General features: G+C 43.8%; 1 protein-coding gene across 5 annotated transcripts in view; it reads left to right on the top strand.

The window, feature by feature from the left end:
• The window catches only part of LOC135216734 (transcriptional regulator ATRX homolog), a 216,205-nt gene that overhangs the window by 181,623 nt on the left and 19,571 nt on the right, over positions 1 to 15,011 (top strand). For 4 of the 5 annotated variants that reach the window (XM_064252200.1, XM_064252198.1, XM_064252202.1 and 1 more), the window contains exon 5: positions 12,899 to 13,025. In XM_064252200.1, coding sequence (XP_064108270.1) covers positions 12,899 to 13,025 — 127 coding nt within the window. Of the gene's footprint in view, positions 1 to 12,136; positions 12,163 to 12,898; positions 13,026 to 15,011 lie in introns of those variants that run through there. The other variant, XM_064252203.1, reaches the window with a different exon arrangement.

The raw sequence follows: 15,011 nt of genomic DNA, 5'->3' as shown, positions 1-15,011 counted from the left end.
AATAGGGTTTTATAAATATTTTAGTTGTTCCGACACGGCATACAAACCTTCGGTCCTTTTACAATAGGAAGGTACTAGCGGCAGCTGGATAGGTCGTAAGCTTTCGAACAAGGGGTTCGGTAGTTAACTGCTTGTCCGACAGGCGCGCGCGCGCGACTGGGAGGTAAACAAATCACTTTTGCTTTCGGCCTGCTGGCGTGTGGACGTGTATCATCGCTCTCTGCCCGCTTCATCGTCGTTGCTTTCGCATGGTTGTGTTTTTCTTTTTCTATTTATCTAGTGAAACTGAATTGTAAGTACAATCATTTCATATTTATTTCCATTGAATTCAATTGTGAATTAAAGGATCTTGGTTTCTCCACGCCCTCCGTTTACCCGAGTGCCGGGACTGAAGGGCGTAAGTGCGGGAATTCATTTTCCCAGAAATGATCCTCGTATTGTGTATGCTCGGTGCCGAGGGCGGGAGAGCGCTCGCTCCGAGCGTATATTTTGGTTGAAATGTGTAGATGAAAATCGTAAGTAAGTGCTCTTTTCATTTATATTTTTTTTGACCTGTATGCTCGTTGCCGAGCGAATGCGCTCGACACGAAAACTTATTCTGTATGGAAGTGGAATCGCAAGTACAGTATTCTTTTTCATTTTCATATATTTATTTTGATTGTAGCAATACTCTTTTTGGATCAGTTTCCGAGCTTACCCGGAAATTGATCCTTTCCCCTTTTTATTTGAATGAAGTGAAATCGCAAGTGCAGTTCTTTTTCATTTTCATATTTTATTGAGATTGCATTGTTTACTTGGATCAATGTTTCCGCTATTTCCCGGGAATTGATCCTTCCCCTTTTTATTTGTATGAAGTGAAATCGCAAGCGCAGTATTCTTTTTCATTTTCATATATATTTTGATTGCATCAATTCATTATGGATCAAGGTTTCCATTCATAATCGGGAATGGATCCTTTTACCCTTGCGCTCGGTACCGAGGGCGCAAATGCGCTCGATCCGAGCCCTTATTCATTGTGAAGTGAATCGTAATGCAAGATTCTTTTTCATTTTATTCCTTTTATTATTGATTGCATCAATATTTATTTGGTTCAAGTTCCGCTCAGTCAGGGAATTGATCCTTATGCCCTTGCATTCGGGCCGAGGGCACGATTGCTCTCGGGCTCTTATTATTGTTGTTGGGTACATGGGTGCTGTGCGGGTGGGGAACGAGAAACCCCCCCCCCCCCCGCTCAGCTCCCACAGATGGCCCTTCCCCTTGGGGGGGGGGGAGGTTATCGGCGTTCTTCTCCTCGCCCGATCCGTCAAGCGCGGGGGAGGGCGCTCGGTGCCCGATGTACAATTGTATTCGGGGTCTTCCACTCGTTCGGGAGAGGGCTCACCCCCCCGCGCGCGGGGGAGGGGACTTCCCCCCCACTAATCGCTACTACTGTTATTTCCGCAGGTGCTACTGCCACGAGGGTGGACCTTGGTGAGGTATGGGCGTCCTTCCATTTGCAGGGCGTGCTAGTGTCCAGGGGCTGCGGTTCTATGTCTGGGCCTACTGCGGTCACCCATGGAGTGGTGACCACGTTCCAGGTGACAACGTCCCTCCTCACCTGGTGTACTCGCCTCACGTGGTAACAGTCTTGCCTACAGCCGCTGGTGAAGTGCCGTTCGCCGTACCGAGAGGGGGGCGTGCCGCCGCCGCTCGTGGTTGCCGCGCTGCAGCGACCACACTTCCGCTGCCCTAGAGCTCGCCCTGGACCTGCCGCCGGTACCAGGATGTTGCTGGCTGCTGCTCCACTTCCTGTGTTTCCGGTGCGGTGCCGGGTCCCTGCCGTACCTGCCGATTCTGGGCTGACTGTCCATGCAGTTTGCTGCGCTGGCGTCCCTGCCGTTGCTGCTGGGCTGTCCCTGCCGTTGCTGCGCTGGCTGTCCCTACCGATGCTGTGCTGGCTGCCTGCCTGCTGTTCCTGAGATGCCCATACCTGCTGACGTCGTCCCTGTTCGTGGTGGTTACTACCCCAGACTATGGTCTGTCTGTACAGGTGCGTCCGGGCCCTGTGGCTTCGGCTACAGCAGCCCCGGCTCCGCCCTGGATGGCAGATCTTACGTCTGTCCTGAGGAAGCTGACGAAGAAGAGGAGGAAGGTGTCGTCGTCGTCGTCTTCATCTTCTTCATCGTCGTCGGCTGCCGCCTCTTCCCCTTCAACTTCTAAGGCTTCACAGCCGAGGAAGAAGAAGGTTGCCTCCTCCATCCTAAGAAGTCTCCCTCGGGAGCTTCTCGGGACCCGTCTCACCTCGGTGGGACGGGAGGGTTCCTTCCGCTGGTCCTCCTGCTCCTTCGGGAGCGGGGGGCCCGTCCTCTTCTTTCTTCCGCAAGGAAGAAGACTACGGGGACCAGAGGAGTACCGGCTAACACCGGTACTTCCTCGCCTGGTGTCAGTGGTTCTGCCACTGCATCAGGGTCCGTCTCGGCCTCTCGTTCGCGGGAGGTACCGAGTGTACGGTCGCCTACCAGCGACCGTGCAGCCAGGAACCAGACCTCAGAGCTCGCTCAGCGTCAGGTTCACGGCACGGGGCGGAAGACTGGTGACAGCCGCTCACGCGACTCTCACCAGACCAGCTCTCGCTCTCGCGGCGACCAGCTGGCTACCCGGGAACGTGACGGTCCACGACCGGCCACGGACTGAGGCTGGGAAGAGGTCCCTCCGTTCGCCGCCGGTACCAGCCACGGCTGGAACCAGCGACGTGACGTGCCGTGAGGACAAGCACCGGTCCTCACTGTGACAGTGGAGCCTGCAGTCGCCTGACCGTCGCTCTCACAGAGAGCGATCGGGTACGGCAACCAGCACCAGCTCTTCTGACACTCGAGATCGGGGCCGCTGTGCTCAGTCCAGCCGTTCTCTACAGCGAGACGGTTCGACCAGGCCTGCAGCTCGATCGCCACCGCGGGTTGACGATCACCTGCAGCCCTCCAAGCCTGCTGGTTCTGCCAGCGAGCGAGGAGGGAGCGTCAGGTCTGCCTCTCCCGTACCTTCAACCTCCTCGGGTTACACCGGGAGGAGCGAGGTATTGAGGAGTGATCGTGAGGGGTGCGCCCCTCATGATCCCACCACGACGCCCTACGTGCCAGGCACGGTTCTTGGACCGGCCAGGATGTATGCGCAAGTGGATGGAGAAGACCGAGAGGGCTGTCGCTGTTCCCCCTTCTTAGGAGGAAGGTTCTCGGAATATGCTCTTGTTCGAAGGGCTTAACGGTCCCACTCTGCAAGATGCTGTGACTTCCGAGATCCAGAGGAACTTTGCCGAGGTTATGGCGCTGATTCGTCAGCACAACGACCTCGGGGAAGGATCGCCGCTCCCACCAGCAGAGCCACGTCTCGGCTCGAGTCGTTTTGGGGCCCGAGAGGGAACCCAAATCGACGGTGGGTCTGCCGCGATCGGAGCTTGCCGACTGTGTTGAACCTAGTATCTCTCGTCTCCGGACAAGAAGGCTCTCTCAGTTCTGGCCGGTCGAACAAGCTACTTCACCTCCTCTACTGCGACAGAGGCGTTTCTACGTGTCTTCGGACACCGTATTTGAATACCCCTTCGGTCCTCCTGAGGTTTCGACCTCGACGAGGACTGGAATGAGTCGGAGGACGGTATCGGCTCTCTCCTGTCAGGTGTCGATCAGCCCCACCCAGACGACGTTCACAGTGGCGGCAGACACTTACCTACAGTATGAGTTCGTAACCCTCCTCGGGAAAACGTTTTCTCCTGACGATACGTTTTCCCAGGCTCTGAGAGGCCATCGCCGTAAGGCGATGGCTGCTCCTTTTCTTCTCCAACTGCTAGTTCCGCTGGGAAGGCGAGCCAGTATCCAATTCCTCCCCCATTCCCTCTCTCCTTACGGCTACGAGGGAAAGGGGGAGGGATCCTACAGAGATTTCTCTGTAAGATCCCACGTTAGGGGCTGCGCTACCTGGGGGACCCTCGGGGTCCTACCTGACGTAAGCCCGGTCATTGAGGAGGGATCCTGCCCCTTTCTCGATTTCTACGGGAATCGAGAGGACCACCAGCCGATATCGTTTGACGAATTCGGTGGGGGGTTTCGCAGAGTGCTTAGAATTCTACGGAATTTCTAGCGCACTCAGAGTGTTCGAGTTTTTTACGATCTCCAAACACTTAGGCGAGACCACGGTCCAAAGTGAGCGAGAATCCCCGATAATTGTTACACGATAATCGGGAACCTCGCTTATGCTCGAATTCCTGTAATTTCTAGCATTTGGAAGAAGACTGCTGCGGAAAGAAGAGTATCTCACAGTAGGCGATTAACCTGGAATAGAGAAGAACGGACGGGAACTTCCAGTTTGGCTTGAACTATCGTCTTCGGTATTCTGTTCACCATTGAAGCTTTCCTTTGGGAAAGACTTCTCCTTCACTCTCTTGACTAGAGAACGAAGGCGGTCGATCTCCAATCCTTATTCGCATTCCTCGAGAGGAAAAGAATTTAGGATGGAGGTCGTGGTACAGAACCTACAAATATACTACGTATATTACCCTCGCGACATGATTCTTTTAACAGTTGAATTGTCCGGGGGGTAGGCGCATACCGTAGTTAACTCTACGGTTTGTGACCGAGACGAATTGTATCTTAATTGAACTGCAACTCGGGGTTGCCTGCAACCTCCCAGCAGTTATCAGTTTCGATTTTAGATACTTGGTATTGTCATGACAACACCAAATCAGCTTTTGTATTTACCGAAATCCGTTTCGGTTAAATATAATTGCTCGAGCGTATTCTTTATGCTCGATGGTTCTAGCCGAACGCATTCCTTCGTGGAATAATGGATTACCTGGCAACTCAGGATGACGAGGTAATCCATTATTCCACGAAGGAATTGCGTTCGGCTAGAACCATCGAGCATAAAGAATACGCTCGAGCAATTATATTTAACCGAAACGGATTTCGGTGACTCGTCATCCTGAGTTGCCAGGTAATCCATTATTCCACGAAGGAATGCGTTCGGGCTAGAACCCATCGAGCATAAAGAATACGCTCGAGCAATTAATATTTTAACCGAAACGGATTTCGGTAAATACAAAAGCTGATTTGGTGTTGTCATGACAATACCAAGTATCTAAAATCGAAACTGATAACTGCTGGGAGGTTGCAGGCAACCCCGAGTTGCAGTTCAATTAAGAACTGCCTGATAGCGGCTCAGTATCAGCTAGGTCTCGGAGATGAACGGTCGGTTACGTCTCTCTCTCCCCTGGTTTGATTGACTACCGAACCGTATCTCTGCCCAACAATCATGGACTTAGGTCTCTGATTAACGGGGATTCTCGCAATAATGAAGGACCATCTACTGCTGTGACGCTCGATTTCATCGCCTTCGACATTGCGAGAATTTTCAACAGAGATATCTCTTGGACTCTTTCATCTTTCTGTTTACCGCACGGTAACAGAAGTCTGTACTAGTCACCCGCTGCATCGCACCGCGATAATGCGAATGATTTTTGCAGACATCTGAGTTTGTCTTCAAAATATCTCGTATTCGTAGGTGTGCAATTATTCATTGCTCGCCCCGAATTAACAGATATGTCAGAAGACATCGCCTACTCTCCGACCTGACAGCTCTACTTCCAAATGTTCAGCCCATGAGAAGCAGTTCTTCAGGCAGTATTTCCCTGTCTTCATTACTGAAAAGCGCTCCGCTTTTATTGCAACTACGATCCTCACCGGACAGCAATGAATAGCGGTTAGCGTTCTCAGTCTTTGTAGCACAGGTTCAGAATCTTGAGAATCCTTCTCTCGGTTCAGCTGTGAAGACGTAGGTTGCATTTTCTGTACACCTTCGTCTTCAACGACACATAGTGTTGTTTCTCCTTAGCCGAGAATCAACTATACTATGAGATATCTTGCCATCAGGGACCTCGGTCTCTAGAAGGCAATTGACTTTCGCCTGTTGGGCACATGCCTTAAGAGAGTCATCACCTTGCCTTCTGGCATCGGTGACGAACAAATTATTTGTTTAGTCTCTTGGCATAACCCTTTTGAAGGCGAAGGTCACGTGACTTGCTCGGGTGCTTGGACAACTTGCCTCCTACCGAACGCAGTCAGTCGGCAGCTGTCAGAGCGCCCAAGTCTGTTACGAACTTCGCCGTGGACTTAGTTCGGTTGTTCCATAACAGTCTTTTCTTCGTCCTAACGGCTTGTCACAGTACCCATACCATCGACACCCACCATTGAGTGTCGGTGTCCTATCCACTACCGAGAAGAACAACTTCGCTGCAGACGGATAGACCAGTATGGGTACAGGACATCACCGAAGTCGAGAAGAGGGATAGGTCATACGACCATTCCCTTCTTTTCCTCTGAGGTAATTGCATGACTTTTCCTGCGAAGTCAAGCATCCAGGGGATGGGGATTCGTGACGCTCGATTTCGTACCGAATTCGTAGCGAAGACTCTGAACCCTTCGGTTCCTGATGATCGGTTAGAGTCCTTCACAATCCCCTCCCTAATGGACTTCACCGCCTTCGATGCGAAGGAGATGCTGCTTTGTCCTGTGAAAGCGCGACCGCGCTTTCTGAAGAAACTCGACATCCCAGGCTGAGTGTTGAAGACTCTTCGTCAGCACCAAGATGACCTAGAAGTACACTCCCTCGAGTTACACAAGAACTTCTCCGTGGCGCAGGTACTGAAGGCAGGGGTCTGGTACAACCAGACCACTGGCACCTCCTTCTACCTTTTGGATATTGCCCACAGGTCCTTGGATCGTTTTCCTTGGACCGTGGTGGCTGCTCAACACGTTGTGTAGCTAACCCAGACCTAGCAGGCTGAACAGCATCGAGTCCTGGTGTGACTGTAAGAATAGATAAGTGAATGAGAGAGTGACTGGCTTCTCTTCCTATCTTTTTCTCCCCTCTACCTGTGGGTAGAGGGATACGGTCATCACCTTGCTGGATAAGGACGAGATGCCGGTGAGCTACTCGACAGAGCCCCATCCTATCCCTTTCACTAGGGATGGGAGCGAATATCCACCACTTCCTCCTACAAGGGGGGGGAAGTGGATGCCAACAAGAGACAAACCATAACTTTATGTTGCCTCTTGCAAATAGGAACTTGTTCTTGTTTGCTGGTACGAAGAGATACGCTTGCCTCTCTCTTAGTACTTGGTCCAGAGGTCTGACCATTGATCCTGCGGTGCACACCCCGATCAATCGGACAGAGGCTTGGATCCCTCCCTCGCTCTTACGACCAGGGAGGCATTCCAAGGTTGGGCGAACACCAGTCTGTTCACAAAAGACTCAGATTCCTCCCACCAAGAAGTGAGTCTTCCTATTGTAAAAGGACCGAAGGTTTGTATGCCGTGTCGGAACAAATGACAATTTGTCCAAAATTGCATTTTTCCTAACTATACAAACCTGAGGTCCTTTTACAATAGGAAGGTACTAGCGGCAGCTGGATAGGTCGTAAGCTTTCGAACAAGGGGTTCGGTAGTTAACTGCTTGTCCGACAGGCGCGCGACTGGGAGGTAAACAAATCACTTTTGCTTTTGGCCCAAGCAAAAACTGCAGTGAGGGGTGGCATGAGGTGGGACTATGTGTAAAAGGACCTCAGGTTTGTATAGTTAGGAAAAATGCAATTTTGGACAAATTGTCATTTTAAGGGAGACAAGGTATTTGGCAGTTATAAACATTTTTTAAGAGGGGATTTTTGCATTTCTGGAGATTTTGCATTTCCGCAGTAGGATCTGAATCTATCCCTGTGTAAAAATGGGAGAGCGCTGTATGTAATGTGAATGAGCATTGTCAAGTGTGTAAATCTTGGTCAGATAAGTTTATGGTGAAACTGGTGAAACATCGCAAACGAAGAGAGGCTGATCGCTTGAAAAGACAGCTAAAGAAGTAGCAGGTTAAGTCTGCAAAGATAGTGCATGATTTGTGTCTTTCCCCATCTAGTAACTTTCTTAGGACCTCTTTGCTTCATTCTATTACTCCGACTAGAGCTTACCAGTTGATTCAGTATGTAAGATTTGATAGAATTGAATCAGATATTTAGAGTTTAAAGGGCTCAATAAATCATTTGATCAAAGTTTCACAGAATATTTTATTGGTGTTGCCCTTCTTTGGGACTATTGGTTTTGGGTAATTCCCCCCGTTAGAGGAGGGGTCAGTGGACCCGCTCTTGAATAGTCATGTCCTGTCTTTCTCCCTTGCTTCCTGGAGCAACAGAGAACTGGGACATGTTAGAGAGCAGTGGAGATCTGTTCCCATTGTCCCCTTCCTGTGGCCTGCTTGATGTCAGTGCTTGTCTTTCTGATAATGTTAGTAGAATGAATAACAGTAAGGATCATTTGTGGTCTAGGACGACTTGCATTAAAGATCTTGTAGTTTGTAGGGATGTGTGTAGAAGTTCTTCCTCTGCTTGTGTTTCTTGGAATTCATTGGCTATGCAAGAGGTGTGTGCAACGTGATCGATTATGCGCAGTTCTCCTGTGCCTCTCACCACTGCACCACGTCTTATGCGTCTCTGTTGTGTGGTTTTCCTCTGAGAAGGTTTCTTCTTCTGTAATTGTACAAACATTAGAACGACACCTACTATAAGTGATTTGGGGATCGGTTGCAGCCGAAGCCAAAAAATGAGAACACAGAAAACCTGGAGTTCCGGGGCGCACATGTTGACGAGGCCGAGATGGAGCAGAAGCAGCCATAATAATAGCACACACACACACTAAACACAATCAAAACGGGCAATGAACCGGGTAAAGGCCAAGAGAGGTCAACCACAACTCTTGCCCAAGCGGTTAATAAAAGACTGATGCGGTGGCGTAGATGCGTGGTCCTTGACCTCTCTTCGCCCAATATACGTACGTATTGCCAGATCTCACAAGATTCCTTGCTTTCATCTGTGATTTAACTGGATCCAGTTAGGCGCTAGAAATTATGCTATTGTTAAGACTAAAGGTTTGTAGCTATGAAAAATACAAATTGTCTTAGAAAATTTGTCATTTTATGTGTCCAACACTTGTGCTATGTTCTGCTTTATGGCATTCACTTGTGTGCCTAGTGCCTACTAAACACTTACTTTTTATTAACCCTTAAACACTTATTGGACGTATTTTATGTCAACGAAAATTGTCTGTTGGGTGCTTGATTGATGAAAAATACGTCGACGCTAAAAAGTTTTTAAAAATATTAGTAGAAAAATAGTTATAGGCCTACTAGGTGAAAAATTTTGAATCACGCGCCTTGAGGGATGCTGGGAGTTCACGGATCAAGCTGTTGTTTTGTTTACAAGTGTTACCCAGGCGCAAATGCGCGAAATTCTTTCTTCTCGCACTAAAAAGCATCAGCGACACATCTCGGAAATTATTTTATCAGTTTGTCATTATTTTTACACCGTTTTATATTTGCTGTTACATAGAGTTTTATACAGTGGTACCTCGACATACGAAAGGCTCAACTTACGAAAAACTCGAGATACGAAAGCAAATACGAAAAATTTTACAGCTCTACATACGAAAAGTTTTCAAGATACGAAAGGTTGTTGCTGTAAAGTCCCGAGATTCGCCCGGACCACCGAGAACAATTTTAAAACTCCCGCGCCGCCAGCTGAGTAAACTTGCCAACATCCTCCCGCTCTCCCATTGGTTCCTGATGCTAGTCACCCCATAAGATCCTGCTCTCCTATTGGTCAGCATCTACCCCTTGTGCTTTAAGTATTCTATTGGTAAAAGGATGCTATAAATTGAAAAAATTATTCATGCAACACATTTAATAAAAAAAAAAAAACATTAGGTAAAGATAGAATAAAGAATAGAAATGAATGGTTATTATACTGTTTGGTAGTTTTAGTAGTTGAAGAGAGATAATGAAATTTATGGCTTACTGTGTGAAGTGATTGCTTGGCGATCGTTCGATACTCGTAAGTGCTGGATGTAAATAGAAGTTTGGAAGTTTTTTTTTGTTTGTTTATTATAGTTAATGGTTACTTAATAATTATTTGAAATGAATACATGCAATACATTTAATAAAAAAATTGTGAATTAGATATCATAAAATATAAAATAAATCAGACTGCCAACAAATACATATTTTTTAGAATTCTTCTTCTGTTTTAATATTTCGTTACGTATATGTTTCATTATAGCTGTCAGTAACTTTGTATCTCCATTAGGTAAAGATAGAATAAAGAATAGAAATGAATGGTTATTATACTGTTTGGTAGTTTCATTAGTTGAAGAGAGATACTAATGAAAATTTATGGCTTACTGTGTCCTAGAAAAAGTGATGGCTTGGCGTTCATTCGGTACTCGTAAGACGGTAAGAGCTGAATGTAAACAATCGATTGGAAGGTTTTTTTTTGTTTGTTTGTGTATTATAGTTAATGATTAATTAATAATTATTTAAAATGAGTACATACTGATTATTTATACATTTTATTGGCATATTCTAAGCTTTTAGCTTCTTAGGTTTAGATGTCAGAATCATAGACTAGGCTACAGTAGCAACCGCTAACATAGGCTAGGCTTATTGATAAGGGACATATGCTAAAGTCGTCCTAATATATGCAGTAAAAATGGGGTTGAACATTACATGCAGTTGAATATTACTCAAGCATGTACATTATTTTGCCTTTTTGGAGTCATATTTCTTCCGTCGGATCGGCGTCGTAACCCTAGAACATTTGTTTTAGGCCTGGAAATATAATTTACTGGAGTGTTTTTGGAGGGCTTGGTACGGATTAGCCATTTTACATGTAAAATGTGGTCCAAGATACGAAAACTTCATGATACGAAGGGCGCCTCGGAATGGATTAATTTCGTATCTCGAGGTACTACTGTAACCATACCCTCACTTCTGCTGAAGGGAGTATCATCCAAAGAGACCTCAGATGTCTTCATGATGAGGTTCTCATACCTGTGTGACAATCCTCTTAAGGGAGCAGAAATAGCCAGTAGATTAGTTTTACTAGGTAAGCAAACACTGTGTACATTTTTGTGTAGTATTAAGTAGCCTTTAAAGGGCCTGCTGATTTTCATTTAGCCCACCTCCATGTTAAATGTGTAAGTCGGCTATATAATGGAGAGGTAAGGTTAATTTAAAAAATATAAATACTTCTATAAGGTTTATTTTTTAAATATTTACCTCTCCATTATATCAGTTGCCCTTCCTACCTTCCACATTCAAAGTGGATAGAAGTAGACTGACCTGCTCCAGGTGTTTGTACTTATCATTCCCCTGGTGTTGGATGGGGGAAGTAGAGGGATAGAAAGATATTCATAGAAAACCAACTTTTCTCATTTTTGTTTTAATCTGTCAAACTACCACTGACGCGAAGGTAATGGAGTGAAGTATTTAGAAAATAAGTCTTATATTAAGTATTTATATTTTTTGTGCTATTGACCATGTGGTGTCTTTTTGAAATTAAAAAAAATAACATTTCAACCAAACTAGATCCCACTCAGTTATCTATGTGCTTGCAAAATGTTACTTTGCTGAAGGTAAGAAAATTGTTAGATTGTATATGGTACAGGCAGCCCCTGGTTACTGTTTGGATCAGTTACCGGCATTTTGGTTTTATGGCATTTCTTTGATACACGTACATTCATGACTGGGTTTTACCCTCCATAGGGTTTATACGTACCACTAATGTCTGGTTATCAGTGGCTTAGCCTAAGTGCTGAGACACCCTCATAAAATACAAACATAACAAATATGCATCTTTTCCATGGCTCTTTTAAAAAGTTATGCCTTACTTCCCCATATCAAGTATACAGTGGGCCCCGTATTCGCGTTCTCCGTATTTGTGGACTCACGGATTCGAGGATTTCTCTCTGGACCATATCTACCCATTATTTGCGGGGAATTTTCCTATTCACTGGGTTTTCCGATGAAAATAATCACCAATTAGTATATTTTGATGATATTTTCATGACAGTACATTTTTATGATACAAAAATGATTTACTAATTTTCAAATATCAATATTGATTAATAGTGTATTAGTAAGTTTGATAAAATTAAATGATATCACATAGTAAAAATAATAATTCTCTCTCTCTCTCTCTCTCTCTCTCTCTCTCTCTCTCTCTCTCGTCTCTCTCTTCTCTCTCTCTTCTCCTCTCTCTCTCTCTCTCTCTCTCTCTCTCTCTCTCTCGAAGTACAAGCTGGAGTGAATGAGATACAGGTAAGTACACTGAGCCCTTGATATGAGTAATTTAGAATGTACCACCCTCTGTCCTTCTAATGTTAACAAGGGGGGAAAGGAAGGACATGGTAGAGCTTTTTTTTTTAACCATACTTGGAAATTGCCAGAATAAAGTTGCCCACCTACTTGACAGCCCCAATGGGAGATGTCAAGGTTTTCTGAAGTGTTGTATTTTTCACCAGACCACTAGTAGATTATAGTAGGCATAGTATCACTTACTTGCATGCATACCTGGGGGCCTGACATGTCCAGGTGGAACCCAACTCAAAATTCTGGCAGGAATTACTACCACCTTCCTAACCTTCCTAAGGGTTAAGTCTATCTATGAAGGGCACTGTTCACACTGTTGTAGGAACAATTAAAATTTTGAATAAGTCTGCATTTTTCTTAGGAATACAAACCAGTACCTTATCCGCCCTACTTGACCTGAGCAACCTAAGGAAAGAGCAAAGCAGTGAGAGGGAGATGAGTGGGTTTACTCCCTCTTGTCCCCTATTTCCACTTGTGCTGAAGGATGAACTGCATATGGGAAAGACTCTGGTTTGTGTTCAGTACCTAGGGAAAAGTACTGAATGCTTCAAATATTTTTTTTATATTTATCCCATAATAGATAGAATCAGAAATTAAAAGTTATAGGGAGTAAAATTTTTCTTTTTCTTTAATAATTTTACATGTTTAAAGGCATTTTATAGTAAAATACTGACCTCATTTTCAGGGGAGTTATTGAAACCATATTTCATCAGCTGAGGGATCAGAAGAAACGCTCTCAAGTGAGAAAATCTACTGAAAAAAAACCATATGAGTCAGTGCTTATGAATCCTCACAAAACTTCAGCTTTAGAAGTAAGTTTTTTTGTCTTGAACTTAGTCAATTTAGAGATCTCACAAATGACCATCTGCACTTCAGCATTCATTCTGATATTTTTATGTTTCATTTTAGTTAAATAACTACAGAATTGGGGATAGTGTAGGGAAAGTTAACTTGTTACTCATAGCTCAGTAACATTTCAGGTTTAAGTGAACAGAATAACAGAATTGGAATTGGGGTTCCACTTAATATTCCGAGCAACCAGTATTTATTATGTAGGTCATGAGTGAACCCAATTTATTTAGTCAGTTTAGGTGAAATTAACCCTTTAACGCCGATTGGATGTATTAAACGTTGATATAAATTGTCTGTTGGGTGCCGATTGGACGTATATACGTCGATATACAAAATTTTTTTTAAGAATTTGCGGAAAAATAGTTATAGGCCTACTAGGCAAAAACTTTTGAATCACGTGCCTTGGAGGATGCTGGGAGCTCACGGATCAAGACGTTGTTTTGTTTACAATCGTTACCCAGGCACGCAAGCGTGAATTCCTTTCTCCTTGCACTAAAAAGCATGAGCGACACATCTCAGAAATTATTTCATCACTTTGACATAATTTTTCCACCATTTTATATTAGCATTACATGGAGTATTATATATGAAAATGTGCTCAATTTCATGTAGAATACAACAAAAAACAACTCATGGTTGTAGCTTTTATCAGTTTTGAAATATTTTCATATAAATAACGATAAGTGCAAAAATTTCAACCTTCGGTCAACTTTGACTACCGAAATGGTCGAAAAACGCAATTGTAAGCTAAAACTTACATTCTAATAATATTCAATCATTTACCTTAATTTTGCAACAAATTGGAAGTCTCTAGCACAATATTTCGATTTAAGGTGAATTTATGACAAAAAACTTTTTCCTTACGTCCGCGCGGTAACTCTTCCGAAAAAATCAGAAATTTTTTCGTCCGATTGTCATAATGTTTGCACCATTTAAAATTAGCCGTTACATAAAGTTTTATATGTGGAAATGTGTGCAATTTCATGTAGAATACAACAAAAAACAACCCATGGTTGTAGCTTTTATCAGTTTTGAAATATTTTCATATAAATAACGATAAGTGCCAAAAATTTTTTTTTTTTTTCTTTTTTTTTTTTTTTCCTTTCGTCGTCAACCTTCGGTTCAACTGACTCTGACCGAAATGGTAAAAAAACGCAATTGTAAGCTAAAACTCTTACATTCTAGTAATATTCAATCATTTACCTTTATTTTGCAACAAATTGGAAATCTTTATTTTGCAACAAATTGGAAATCTCTAGCACAATATTTTGATTTATGGTGAATTTATGAAAAAAAAAAAAAATTTTCCTTACATCCGCGCGGTAACTCTTCCGAAAAAAATAGAAATTTTTTCATCTGATTGTCGTAATGTTTGCACCATTTAAAATTAACCGTTACATAAAGTTTTATATGTGAAAATGTGAGCAATTTCATGTAGAATACAACAATAAACAACCCATGGTTGTAGCTTTTATCAGTTTTGAAATATTTTCATATAAATAACGATAAGTGGCAAAATTTCAACCTTCGGTCAAATTTGATTCGACCGAAATGGTCAAAAAACGCAATCGTAAGCTAAAACTCTTACATTCTAGTAATATTCAATCATTTACCTTTATTTTGCAACAAATTGGAAATCTCTAGCACAATATTTTGATTTATGGTGAATTTATGAAAAAAAAAACATTTTCCTTACGTCCGCACGGTAACTCTTCCGAAAAAAATCAGAAATTTTTTCATCTGATTGTCGTAATGTTTGCACCATTTAAAATTAGCCGTTACATAAAGTTTTATATATGAAAATGTGAGCAATTTCATGTAGAATACAACAGTAAACAACCCATGGTTGTAGCTTTTATCAGTTTTGAAATATTTTCATATAAATAACGATAAGTTGCAAAATTTCAACCTTCAGTCAACTTTGATTTGACCGAAATGGTCAAAAA

This window comes from Macrobrachium nipponense, chromosome 6, assembly GCF_015104395.2.
Source record: "Macrobrachium nipponense isolate FS-2020 chromosome 6, ASM1510439v2, whole genome shotgun sequence".
NCBI lineage: Eukaryota > Metazoa > Arthropoda > Malacostraca > Decapoda > Palaemonidae > Macrobrachium > Macrobrachium nipponense.
This window is presented reverse-complemented; position numbering and strand designations above follow the sequence as displayed.